This window comes from Acipenser ruthenus, chromosome 6 (assembly GCF_902713425.1).
Source record: "Acipenser ruthenus chromosome 6, fAciRut3.2 maternal haplotype, whole genome shotgun sequence".
Lineage (NCBI taxonomy): Eukaryota > Metazoa > Chordata > Actinopteri > Acipenseriformes > Acipenseridae > Acipenser > Acipenser ruthenus.
The window spans coordinates 2,641,157-2,654,999 of NC_081194.1; the positions used below are offsets into that span (position 1 = coordinate 2,641,157).

The 13,843-nt window shown below is 42.5% G+C and overlaps 1 protein-coding gene across 2 annotated transcripts in view; it reads left to right on the forward strand.

Moving 5' to 3' along the window:
- The first annotated feature begins 145 nt into the window (after window positions 1-145).
- Window positions 146-13,843, forward strand: part of LOC117410771 (tetratricopeptide repeat protein 7A-like) — a 99,628-nt gene continuing 85,930 nt past the window's right edge. For both annotated transcript variants that reach the window (XM_059024826.1, XM_034017562.3), the window contains exons 1-3: window positions 146-346; window positions 10,931-11,094; window positions 12,151-12,319. In XM_059024826.1, coding sequence (XP_058880809.1) covers window positions 217-346; window positions 10,931-11,094; window positions 12,151-12,319 — 463 coding nt within the window. In that variant the 5' untranslated portion in view covers window positions 146-216. The remainder of the gene's footprint in view (window positions 347-10,930; window positions 11,095-12,150; window positions 12,320-13,843) is intronic.

Genomic DNA, 13,843 nt, shown 5'->3' on the forward strand with positions numbered 1-13,843 from the left:
AATCTGCCTTTTAATTCCACTGTGAGGCGCAATCTAGGCGATACATTAAATAAACAATATCCGAATATGATAAAGCACTACTTCCAGCATGCACTGCCGGCCGCACACCTGCGCAGTGTAAAAGTTAACTTGACTAATTGTCACTCACTCAGTCAGTAGTAGCGGCAGCGAGTGACTTCCTTGTTTTAAGAGTACAGGTATTGTACTCGGAGCACCATGGCAGCGCGACTCTCCTTCTCCCAGTACCGACTGGAGGCTGAAATTGAGAGATGTCGGGGCGAGTGCCAGTGGGACAGGATCCCAGAGCTGGTTCAGCAGGTGAACCTCGCCAGAATACACGAGCACGGTGAGTTCATTTGTGTTCGGCACACTGGCTTACTTCAATGAACACCTTGTTGAAAGTACAGTCGTTACAGAACTTTGTACAGCAATGTTGTTAACCAAAGTGACTGGTCCTTTTATACAAAGATAAAACACATGCAAACTTTAGACTTGTTCAACAAGGTTACTGTACCTGGCTTATCATCCAAAGCCACCTGACTATGTATGTCAAGAGCAACATGATTAATAAATGCATCTCGTGCAGTATATCAAACAGTAGCCCAAGAACTGTCAGACACGCTTGGCTGCTGCTTGCGGTACCACAAATGATAGTAAAAGTTAAAACACGTTTTTAAAAATTTAACACAAGCTGTGCAACAGATTTAAAACTTCTTTTTCTGGTTTTGTTGATTGTACACTTTTGACGCACACACTTTAGTAAAGCGTTTATAGTAGTCTACAGAACTTTAGTACGGGTACACTGTGTCTTTCTGTGATTGCAATGCTGTGCTTAATCAAACCTTTACCACGCTTTTACCATGCGAGAAGGGGCGCGAGAAGCTTCCTATAATATATATATATATATATATATATATATATATATATATATATATATATATATATATATATATATATGGGCTGTCATTCGATTCAAAATGTTGATTGGTTCATTTATTAATCCGTGCACATTTAATAAAAGTAACGATCTTATAGCGGCATGTAATACTAAAAAATCAATAGAAAAAAAATATAAGCCCAATGGGAATTTGGTCTTTTTAAAGCATTTTTATTTTTATTTTAGTAAATGTAACACATTTTCACAGAACAGCTGTTCTTTTGGTACACTGTCAGTCACATTCCTGAAAATACAAGACGCTGAGCTGCATTTCCATCGTCAGTTGTTTAATCAACCATCTACAGCTACGGACCGGCTTCCTGTAGTTCTGCTTTTACTCGTTCTGAATCTTGTTAGAGGCACCCGAGAATACTGTGGCTATTGACAAGCGATTGCTTAACATGCTGTCGTATTCAGAATCAGAGAAAGTAATTCCACATAATTACCTCTATCTGAGGAATTGGTGCCTTCATCGTGCTCTCTGAATGTCAATTCTTGCTTGCCAAGGGAAACAGAATCAATCAAGCGTTTAGAAGCTCACGATTTTCTTATTTGCTCATTGTGATGTATTGTATCCCTACACTTCTGCTCATCCAGTTGAACATCAGTCCGGGTTTTTCCAAAGATTTTTGAGTAACAGTGGCTCGCAAGTGACTTTGGGAACGCTCATGTTAGACATCCTAGATTGCTGTAGCCAATGCTGTTCCATATCGCTTTTTCTGTATTGAACAAAATACAGTTCCAGCAGTATTTTTTTAATTGACAGCTACTGGTAAACCACGGATACCTTTCAGAATTTGAATGCTGGAAGAGGCGAGTATATCCCTTCCCTTCCTGTGTCAGTTCGGGTATTTGTGGTGTATACCAGCATTTATTTTGGAGAAAGTTCTTCTTGAAAATGGATTCGTAACCAAATTGTCTACGATGTCTCTGTTGTCTGATGACATTTTTTTTTAATTTGTAAAAGGCAATTTGAAATACTACTTCGAAGTTCTCAATATAATTCTCAATAACGGTCTCTATAATATTACCAATATCATACAATATTCAGCTATTCTTACACCGCTTACTCGAGCGTATTTATGTCCCGCCTCTGCTCGCTAATGATTGGACATCTACAATACCAGGGCAGATCTTTGACTTTCCCATTGGTTAAACTCACAAGACCTTCAACTGAAACAGAGAATACCTTCAACGGTGTATGTCTCGCCTCTCCTCACTCGTGATTGGACACTTGCATAACAAGGGGCAGATCTTTGACTCTCCCATTGGTTAAACCATCTCAAGACCGTCAACTGTTTATGTCCCATCTCCACTCACTTGTAATTGAACTGCCACAGAGAAAATGCACATCTTCTATTGATTGATTTTATTTGATTAAATTGTAAAAAAAAAAAAAAAAAAAAAAAAATCTCTGATCAACTCTTAGTTGATTAATCGGTACGATTAATCTTTTAATACAATTGACTATACATGTAGTCTTTGTAATGGATTGAACATTATACCAGAACTGGTATAGTCCAACTTTTAATTGGTTATCAGAAATATAATGCTGATCCAATAATGCTGCAAGGATTTTCCACAGTTATTATTTTTCTTCGGGTTAGCCTATATCCCCACATAGGCTTCATGCCTTTACCTAGATCATTGCTTACAAATGTATCACTTATTAATAGTGTGTATATATAATGTTATAGCTGGTCCGATTAACAGGTTTGGTTAGAAATCAATTTTAAAGAAAACTTTCTCAGAAAAATTGGAGATTGTTATAAAAAAGGGAGGTATAAACCACAAATACCCGAACCGACACAGGAAGGGACTCACCACTTCCAACATTCAAATTATGAAAGGTATCCGTGGTTTACCGGTAGCTGTCAATTAAAAAAGTATACTGCTGGAAATGCATTTTGTTCAGTACAGAAAAGGCGATCTGGAACAGCACTGGCTACAGCAATCTAGGATGTCTATCGAAGTCAGCACAAAAACATGAGCGTTCCCAAAGTCACTTGCAAGCCACTGTGACACTCAAAATCTTTGGACAAACCCGGATTGATGTTCAACTGGATGAGCAGAAGCGTAGGAATACAATACATCACAATGAGCAAATAAGAAAATCGTGAGCTTCTAAACGCTTGATTGATTCTGTTGTTTACCTTGGCAAGCACAAACTGGCAGTCACGCGCTTGGCAGAGGTACTCAACAGGGCTGTCTATTGTCACCCTTATTATTTGTCCTTTCCTTAGAACCGTTAGCACAAGCTGTTAGACAAGGTATCAATGTAGTTAGTTAGGGAAACTGATCTGCTAGCAATGAAGTCTGTATTAATTCTGGTCTTTCCACTGCTCACCCATGCAATTCAAAACACAGGATTTTCACAGCTATCACATTACATGCACAGAAAATACGGATTAACAAAAAATCCAAAGAATATAAAAATATCGCTAACATTTTTGACATGTGCTAGAGTTTTAATTGCACATGTCGGCAAATTTTTATTTTTGCAGCTTCTAGGAAATGCACTGTAATGACGAAGTAAACGAGCATCAATGAACTCCCTTTTGATCAGCTTCTAGCGCATTCCTGTTTTATGGGATATCTTTCCTGTGGCTTTTTATAAGTAATATGCACTGGGAATCACTTACCTAAACTAAAAGAACAGAAGAAACTACAGTAAAAGTAGGGGTTGTGATCTGAAAGATGTTTCAATAAATTGATGTCATTTCCACCTTTGTTTTTCACTTCTTTAAAACACTATCGACATTTTGACTGTCCGCCTTCAACCAGATTGCTGTTGTCATCTGGCTGAAATCCAAAATAGTTCCACACCAAGCTTCTGTCTCTGGTATTCACCATGAGTGCTGCAGGGATTGAATTTTCCCAGAGCGTGCAGGGTTAGTTCATACTGGTTTTAAAAGCACACCATTACAGAGTTTTGTTTTAAAAGCAAAAAAACCCTAAAAAACATGGCATCGAAAAACCGTGATACTTCGATATTTTTAATTTACCCCGATATTAGGTATGGTAGGTATTTTGGTATCATGATATACCGTAGGTATCAATATACTGTGTAACTCTCTCTCTCTCTCTCTCTCTCTCTCTCTCTCTCTCTCTCTCTCTCTCTCTCTAGATAGATAGATAAATAGATAGATAGCTACAGTAGAGAGTCAATTATCCAATCTTTGAGCTACCTTACTGTATAATCAACTGAACACACCTTGTCAGGCCAGGAAATGCAGGACACAGACAGGACTGGTGAGTGAGTGCGCTGTTGCGCTGGTTTATTATAAATAAAAGGTTTAAACAAACAAAACACTTTACAAAACAAAAGACACATTGGCCAAAAGAAACAGACAAACAAACAAACCCTGACAAACACTAGAACAAGTAGCGGGCTGGTGCAGAACCAGCACACGTAGCAATTGTTCATTAGTCTTCTTCTTTTACCTACTCTCTACTCCCGTTCTCCACTCTGAACACCCAACCCCTTTCACACCCATGATCACATTATATATATATATATATATATATATATATATATATATATATATATATATATATATATATATATATAATGTAATTATAATAGCTACACAGTATGCTAATAAGTAATCTGCAAGGAAAAATCAGGGGTAATCAGGTTGGAGGATTGGAACGGTACTTCATCGGGTTTAACCCTAAATCAGACCCCCTATTGATCATTTAACCAAATAGGGTTGTTTAAAGAAATTGTTTTGTTTAAAGCTCTGGCTTCCATTTCTTAACCTCCTGCGATGTTTGCAATGCATGTTGGTCTTATTACAGAGGTCATTTACCAGTCTTGATATTGTAGCATACCAGCTTTTCAGGAAACAGAAGAAGTATAAGAGCTGAGACTAGACAAGGTAGCTTCATTCCGTTGACAGGACTTTGACAGCTGTACTCAGTGTCACGGCAAGCTTTCCCACACTCTGCCCCAAGGAGCTCACAGGCTCCCCTTAAATAGCCCATACCCCGCCAACAATTCAAAATAGCAAGCAGGTAATTATTAAAATAGTGAGTTTTCAGTTTATCATTTACTTTTCTTTATCTATCTATCTGTCTCTATCTATCTATCTCTCTCTCTCTCTATCTCTCTATCTCTATCTGTCTGTCTATCTATCTATCTATCTGTCTCGAGTTGTTTAGCCTGGCGGAGTGAGAGCGGTGTGGAGTGGTGGTGTGTGCATGAGCGCTGCTGGCAGGTTTGTCGGTCTTTTCCCGCCGGCATGGAGTTAAAGTTTCCGCCGAGGGGTTTATCCCTTTGGAGGAATGTGTGCTCGCTATTGGGGAGGTAGTCGGTTGTGAAAACGTAAAATCGGCTTCTCGCATGAGCGGATCGATCGTGGTTTTTTTAGGTACAGTGGAGCTAGTGTCTATGGTTGTAGAAAAGGGGATTGTTGTCAATAATACGTTTCTCCCCGTAATCCCTTTAGCTGTCCCCGCTAGGAAAATCACCCTTTCTAATGTTCCTCCGTTCCTGAAAAATGAAGTGATAGAGAGGGAGCTGGCTAGATATGGGCATCTCATGTCCGGGCTGAAGAGAATCCCTTTAGGCTGCAAGTCACCACATTTGAAACATGTTAAGTCATTCAGAAGGCAGTTGTTTATGATTCTAAAAAACATTGATGAAGATCTTAACATCACGCTTAAATTTAAGGTGGGGATGGCAGTGATTATGTCATTTATACAACCTCTGACTCGATGAAGTGTTTCAGATGTGGGACTGAAGTTCACCTGGTGAAAAACTGTCCCGAAAAAGAGAGTAGGGAGCGAGATGGCAGTAACTTACTGAGTAAGGGAGACGAGACTGCTGATAAGCAGAAGCCAGGACCGGCCGGTGTTGGGCTCGCCGGCGGATCAGTACCTGCGGGCAGCTCGGAGGGAAAGCAGGCTAGTGACGGGGGGGGGGGCAGCTGAGCCCCAGGAGGCAGGCAGTGACGCTGTGTTGGGGGCAGAAAGCCAAACCAAAGTACAAAATACAGCAAAAGACAATGAGAGAACAGAAAGTCACGGAACGGAGGGAGAGAGTGAGCAAATGGACACAGAGACGGTTGCTAGTGTGTGGGGTGATGTTCAGATACAGGTAGAAGGGGTAAAGTTCGCAGAGGATAGTGAGGTTTTTAGATTGTCAGGGAAAAAAAGGGTGAGTAAAACAGAGGGCAGTGCTGTCACAAAAAAACGCAGCGTTTCTTCTGACGGCAGCAGTGTTGGTGTGGAGCCTGGGAGCTCTGCAGAGACGTGCAGCGCGCAGGCTGTCAGCACAGTGACAGACAATCCCGCTGTAGACAGTGAGGATGAAGGCAGTCTCACTGACTCCTCTCAAGCATCGCAATCGCTGGGTGCGTATAAACCCCGGGGAGGGTACAGTTTTCAAAGCATCAAAGATTTCCTGGAGCAGACGAAAGGGCGAAGGGGAATTGATGTTGAGGATTTTTTTCCCGATATTGATTTGTTTCTGAGCTCAGTACGAGGTTTAAAACAAATCGTTTCTGCTCAGGAAACGTTTAGTACTCAGGAGCTAGTGCGCCTCAAATACATATCGAGCAAACTCCCTGGCAATGTTAAACACAGTCAGTCCTGATGGCCAGTACACTCCTAATACTCTTTCTCTTTACTGTCTGCTTGTTTTTCTTTTCTGAATATCAATGTGTTTCCTTTTCAAACTCTGCAATGGCTAGCTTTAATATCGGGTGCCTTAATATTAATGGCTGTAGAAATGCTTTTAAAAGAGCCGCATTGTTTGAATTTATCTCGCAGAAAAATCTGCATGTTACGTTTTTGCAGGAGACTCACATAGATGGGGGAAATCAGGTTGATTGGGAAAAGGATTGGAAAGGGGAGTTTTTTTTCAGTAATGGAACTAATGAGTGCTGGGGTTAGCATTTTGTTTTCTGAGGGGTTTAAACCGAGCTCTGTAGTTGCCTGTGAAGTCATACAAGGACGGTTACTCAGAGTCCAAGCGGTTGTTGAAGGCAGAGTCTTTGTTTTTGTTAATGTGTATGCACCTACTGATGGTAGGGAGAGAGTAAGCTTCCTCCAGAGGCTTGAAGGTATGTTGGTTGGATGTAAAACCGATGAGGTGTTAGTTTTAGGTGGGGATTTTAATTGCACAGCTGATAGATTAGATCGGAATCACATTGAGCCACATCCTCAGTCTGCCAGGGAGCTGGTTAGAATTGAAAACTATATGGAACTAGTTGATGTGTGGAGAAACATTAATGCAAAGGATAGGCAATATACATGGGTCAAAACACATGGCACTGATGTTTCCATCGCTAGATTTGACCGGTTTTATACTGTTAAACATAATTTAAACATTTTAAAATCTTGTTTTATCAGCCCCACAAGCCTGTCAGATCACAGTTTAGTTTCTGTCAGCATGTTACTCCCCTCTCTTGAGAATACAAAGTGCATACTAGCATTTTAATACTGCTTTGATTAATGACGAGCATTTTAGGAAAGTTTTAAATTTTTTTTTGGGAGAGATGGAGATGTAAAAAAAGAGACTTCTCCTCATTGCGGCAATGGTGGGATGTAGGGAAGGTGCAGACTTGATCTTTTTGTCAGCAGTATACTAGAAACGTCACAAAGAGCTTAAATAAAACCATGAGAGAGCTGGAGGAGGACATCCTACAGCTCCAGAGAGCTCTGGAGTCCAGCCCAAACGAAAGGCTGATTGAGGGCCTAAAATGTAAAAAAAGGGGGTTAGCGGATCTGCTGGACGTAAAGGTGCAGGGGGCTCTGGTGAGATCGCGTTTCCAGAGCTTAGTGGAGATGGATGCACCCACTCACTATTTCTTTGGGCTGGAGAAAAAGAGTGCACAGAGCAAAGTGATTCATTGCCTGAGGACAGCGGCTGGGCAGGAGCTCAGGGAGCACGCAGAGATCCGGAAGCTGGTTGTGGGTTTTTATAAGGACCTGTTTACAGCAGAGGCGGTGGAGGAAACTGGGGAATCACAGCGTTTCTTGCAGGACCTCCCTCAGCTGCCTGAGAAGGAAGCCAAGGGCCTGGAAAGTCCTCTGACACTGACTGAACTCTCTGATGCCCTGCAGGGGCTGAACAATGGAAAGACACCTGGACTTGATGGCCTCCCAGTGGAGTTTTATAAAAAAGTTCTGGTCTCTGCTGGGAGAGGACTTGTTGGATGTTTTCAGGGAGAGTGTGCAGGATAAAGTTCTGCCTCAGAGTTGCAGAAGAGCGGTCATCACTCTCCTCCCTAAAAAGGGAGATTTGTGTAATATTAAAAACTGGAGACCTGTGTCGTTGCTCTGTGCCGATTATAAAATCCTTTCCAGAGCCCTCGCAAACCGTCTCAGGACTGTGATAGGGCGGGTGGTGCAAGGAGACCAAACATACTGCGTTCCAGACAGATCCATTTTCGATAATATCTTTCTAGTCCGAGATATACTGGCAGCCTCCAAGCTTTTTGGTTTCAATGCAGGTGTAGTGTCGTTGGATCAGGAAAAGGCTTTTGACTGGGTAGATCACCTCTACCTGTGGAGGGCATTAAAAGCTTTTGGGTTTGGGACTGGTTTCTTAGAGAAGGTTCAGCTGCTCTATGGTGACGTTTCCGGTCTATTGAAAATCAATGGTGGCTTAAGCTCCCCTTTCCCCATTCAGAGAGGTATTAGACAGGGGTGTTCCATGTCTGGTATGCTCTACGCTTTAGCAATAGAGCCTCTTATAAATGAGCTGAGGAGGGTATTGACTGGACTGTCCATTCCTCAGTGTCCCGGTAAACCAGTGAAGGTAACAGCTTATGCAGATGACATTGCTGTATTTGTTAACAACCAAACTGATGTTGACAGTGTAGGCACCTGTCAAAGACTGTTTGAGAAGCTGTCATCTGCTAAAGTAAACTGGGATAAGAGTAGTGCAGTGCTTCTGGGTGACTGGAAGGGTTGTCGTCCTCCAATTTTACCTGCTGGATTGCAGTGGAGCAGGGGCGGGCTCCTTTATCTGGGTGTCCATCTTGGGGATGACAGCACAATGCAGAGAAATTGGGAGGGGATGGTGGAGAAGGTGAAAGGCAGGTTACAGCGGTGGAAATGGCTGCTTCCGCAGATCTCCTATAGAGGTAGGGTACTTATTATTAATAACTTGGTGGCCTCTAGCTTGTGGCACAGGTTCATCTGCTTGGAGCCCCCACAGTTATTAGTGAAACAGGTTCAGGCTGTGATGCTGGAGTTTTTCTGGGATGGGGTGCATTGGATCAGACAGAGTGTGCTGTACCTGCCTCTGGCTGAGGGGGGGCAGGGACTCATAGACCTTTCTAGCAGGCCCTGCAGAGGCTGCTGTATTGCACTGAGGACCTCCCGTGGAGGCAGTTTGCCTGTGCCTTCCTGCAGCAGGTGGGGAGGCTGGGTCTGGATAGGAGTCTTTTTTTGTTAGAAATGGGTAAACTGGAGATGGACCGACTGCCAGACTATTATAGGAGCCTGTTGAGGGCATGGCAGTGGGTGCGTGTTGAGCAGAGGGGCACTGAAAACATTAGCCTTGATTGGCTCCTAGAAGAGCCGTTAATATATAGTACTTTCTTGAAGTGTGATATTGTTCAGTCGGCTACTTTTATATATAGGTTAGTGAAGGCAGGTGTTGTAAAGCTTAAAGCCCTTTTAGATTTCAACACCTACAGCTGGGTGACTCCTCAGTGGTTAGCGTCTGCCCTGGGGATGCAGTCTGTCCACACTGCTGAGCTTTTCCTTGCCCAGGTGCGTGCTGCTCTCCCCGGTGAGGGGCTGGAGCTCTTAAACCAGCTGTTTAGGGAACAGAGAGTTCCGCACATGGATTCCCCCTTTCCATCACTGTTAGTGTCCCCAGCGATCAGTCAGGCTTCTGATGAGCAGGGTTATTTACTGACTGTAGAGGGTCTGAGAGATCTCCCTCTGTGTACAGTAGAGGGGAAACAGCTGTATAGGGTGTGTGTAAAGGGCCGTTACCAGCAGCAGCTCAGGGCAATACCAGACACACGCTGGAGAGAGAAGCTGGGGGTGGCGGAACAGATAGTGCCAGCTTGGAGAACCCTGATAAGCCACTGCCAAAAAGATCGGGGGATCTGCAGTAGAGGATCTTACATACCATCATTGCCGTTAACTCCTTTGTGAGCATCATAAACCCTGAGGTGAAAGATTCCTGTCCATTTTGCTCACAAAGGGAAACTGTTTACCATTGTTTTGTGTTCTGCACCAGATTAAAACCTTTGTTTGCTGCTCTGAAGGAATTGCTTGCTGGATTGGGTTTTGTGTTCTCTGAGGTGTCTTTTATTTTTGGTTTTAAGTATTGTAAAAAGAGAAAGTACTCAATACAGCTGGTGAATTTTTTTATTGGACAGGCCAAATTAGCAATTTTAAAGAGCAGAAAAAATAAAATGAATGGTGTTTTAAATACTGATCCTGTTGTCATTTTTAGAATGCTTGTATTAACATGGGTTAGACTGGATTTTAATTTCTATAAAGCAATGCATAATATAGCAATGTTTGAGGAAGTCTGGTGTGTAGACAGTGTGTTGTGTGCTGTTAAGGATGGTGATCTTGAGGAGTATCTGTGATGTGAATTTTTATGTGTCCATAATATTTTATGTATTGTTTTGTTCACCTTGGGTGGATCTGAATTGACTTCGTGATAATATCTGTTTTATAAATATTGATTTTGTGTATTTTATTTAATTGTAAAATAAAGTTTTTTCAAAAAGTAACAAAATATCTATCTATCTATCTATCTATCTATCTATCTATCTATCTATCTATCTATCTATTGATCTAACTATCTATCTATCTATTGATCTATCTAGCCTCAGTGAAAGCCGTGGTCCCTTTAAAAATAAAAAAGGAAAATAAAATCTTCAATAGAAAAATAAAAGTATAAATAAGTGAGAGTGGTGTGAGTGTTTCCTGTAATGTTGTTGGTTTGTATTGGCTCTCACCGCAGAACTGACTTGCCCTTGTTGTTGCTGCTGCGTGGCTGCTGTCTTTCAGATGACTTTGGGATCCTGCTGTTGGCTGAGTCCCTGCTGGAGGAGTGTCTCCGGGAGAACACAGCCCAGCTCAGAGACTGCACTCCATTAATGGAAGACAAGCTGCCCAAGCTGCACCAAGCCAAGGCACACCTGAGCACCATTCTGAACAGAGGCAAGCTGCAAGTGAGTAGGGGGTCCTGGCAGCCAATGGGGAGTGGCTATTCGCTGCTACCTTCTCTCCCTGTGAGACTAAGCACACCTGTGGTTAGTGGTTAGTGGAGAGGAGGGGCGAGGACACACACATGCTCAGACCTTGTCTAGTAAACACTGAAAAAACAGCAGGGACGGCTGCTTACTTTGTGTTCACTTCACCCCACGGTGCAGTTCAATAGATCTGTTGCAATACTAGAGGTACATCTTAGATGACTCAACATAGAAAATACCAGGAAAAAAGTAAAGCCCCAAAATGTAATAAAATGTATTGGTATTAGGGGCTCCCGAGTGGGACATCCGGTAAAGGCACTCACAGGATGCGCCCTATAGCCTGGACATCGCTGGTTCGAGTCTAGGCTGGACGGGAGTACCCAGGGAGCGGCGCCCGGGGGGGGGGGTATGTGAATTAGGTCGGCCAAGTTGTCCTCGGCTCACTGCTCACCAACGAGTGGTGAGCTGAGCTTGAATAGTAATTGGATATTCTAAATTGGGAGAAAATAATAAAAAATAATTGGCAACTACTAAATTAAAAAAAAAAAAAAAAGTATTGGTATTATAGTTATTATTATTTATTTATTTGGCAGGCGCCTTTATCTAAAGCGACTTACAGGTGTTACAGGGCAGTACAGGGTTACAATGCAAGGTCAATATTTAAATACAGTATAGTTTACAGTAAGTGCAAATTATGCTATTAAAGTTTTATATGAAATAAGATGCAACAATTTATATCTACAATGACACAATAGTAGTGCAATAGTGCCAGGATCCAGTAACGTGGTGCTGAGGTCAGGTGATACAGTACATAGCAGGAGGGGCAGATCAAGAGATCTAAGCAGGTGAGTCTTGAGGAGGCGACGGTAGGCAGTGAGAGATGCGGCAGTCCTGAAGTTCCACCATAATAAAGCATATTAATAAACATGGCAAACCATGTTAATCTATGGCAAATGCATAGTGTAACCATGGGAACAAACACACACACAAGTAAAGATTGAAGGTAGCATCACTGTGATTTCTTTGCTTCCCCAGCCGAAGTACCTGATTGAAGCCATGCTGGTTCTGGCTAAGCTGCACTACGTCGAGGGCTCCCCGAGAGATGCACTCAGCATGTACGCCCGAGTGGGGCTGGAGAGCTTCGCCATGGAGAACCAACAGCTCTACCAGAGCAGACTGCTGGCCGAAGCTCTGCTCATTAAAGGTAGGCTCGCTCGCTCACTGCCTGCTCCAAAGTGCAAGCAATCACATGTCTCTTAAAACCACAAACAAGCCACTCACTCCCTTTGGGGGTTCATCCGTTTCCAGACCATCTTCATTCGTGTATAATTGGATTTGAATGAAGCATCCATAACTATTAAACCATGCAAGGGTTGCATATATAGGAGTCCTAAATGAAACACTGAAGGCATTGAGAATGACTATATATATATATATATATATATATATATATATATATATATACTGCACAATAAGATAATCTAAAGCCCCATTCACCCGGGTCACGTACCTGGGTCGTACCCGGGTTGACCAGGGTTGCAGCGACCCGCCTCAGGATGTGGGTCGACACGCTTTGAACGGGTTGAGAGAGACAAAGTGCATGACGGACCTTCGTGAGCCGACGAAATAACAAACAGCCACGCCTGCGTGAAGGTTTCACTTCCACAAGGAGCGTTTCTGTTTATTCAACAGGGACTGCAGGGATTGATGCAGGGATGAAGAAACATTTGCTCTAATCAAGTCCAGAGAAGCTTGGATGGAACAAGCTGCTTCTGGGGCATTGATACGCTCATTGTGTACTTGCGTCTGTCACCAGGTCAACCCTAAATCTTATCTAAAGCAGTGTGAAATCATGTACCCAACCCGCATGACACCAGGTCCGGACCCAGGTAGGATCCGACCCGGGTAGAGCATGCCAGTGTGAAAGGGGCTTAAGCTAAACAGTTGTTTTAATTGAGCAGTCTGGTATGTGTAAGGCTGCATTCACACTGGGTTTGTTTCAAACGCACTCGGTCTGGTTCGTTTAGTTTGACACAATGTATCAGTGTGCTTTCTGTTCACACTTATCTGCGAGCAAAGGGACCGAGTTCGTTTGGATGCGAGCTAGTTGGTTTTTTTGTTGCTTTTTTTCAGGACCGAGTTCGTTCATGTTCACAATGCACTCAGTTTGTTTATACATACATGCCAACAGTCCCTGTATGATTGTGACAGTCCCAATTTCCGAGCAAATGTCCCGTGACACGATGCATAGGAAGAAAGTTCTGATATTTGTTTACAAGTATGTTTATATGGTGTGTGAACCGGATGTTTACAATATCCTGCAAGGCATATTCAAAGATGGCAGCTATTGATGTATTGCTCTGGTTTTTAATACAGCATGTTTTAGATTATTACATATTGCTGCGGAAGAAAGTTACTGGGGGAGCACTTTGCTAATGCAGTTTATGCAATTCTGCAGGGTTCTCCTACTGTCGGCATTAAACAAAGTACTTTGAGGAAAGAGTTTAGTACAATTCGGCTTGGATTTTGGTGTCTGACCAAATTTCTGTCAGACCTTCAGTTCCTCACACTGTCCATGTAGTTTAGGTTTACCAGATTTCCAGTGAAAAACAGGGACGTTTTTTTTTTTCTCCACTGACACCGTAGCAACCCTGAAGCCGTTAAAATAACAGTAGGCCTAAATAATAACACATTAATAGTTTAAAAATTAAGCATCAGGTGACAACTT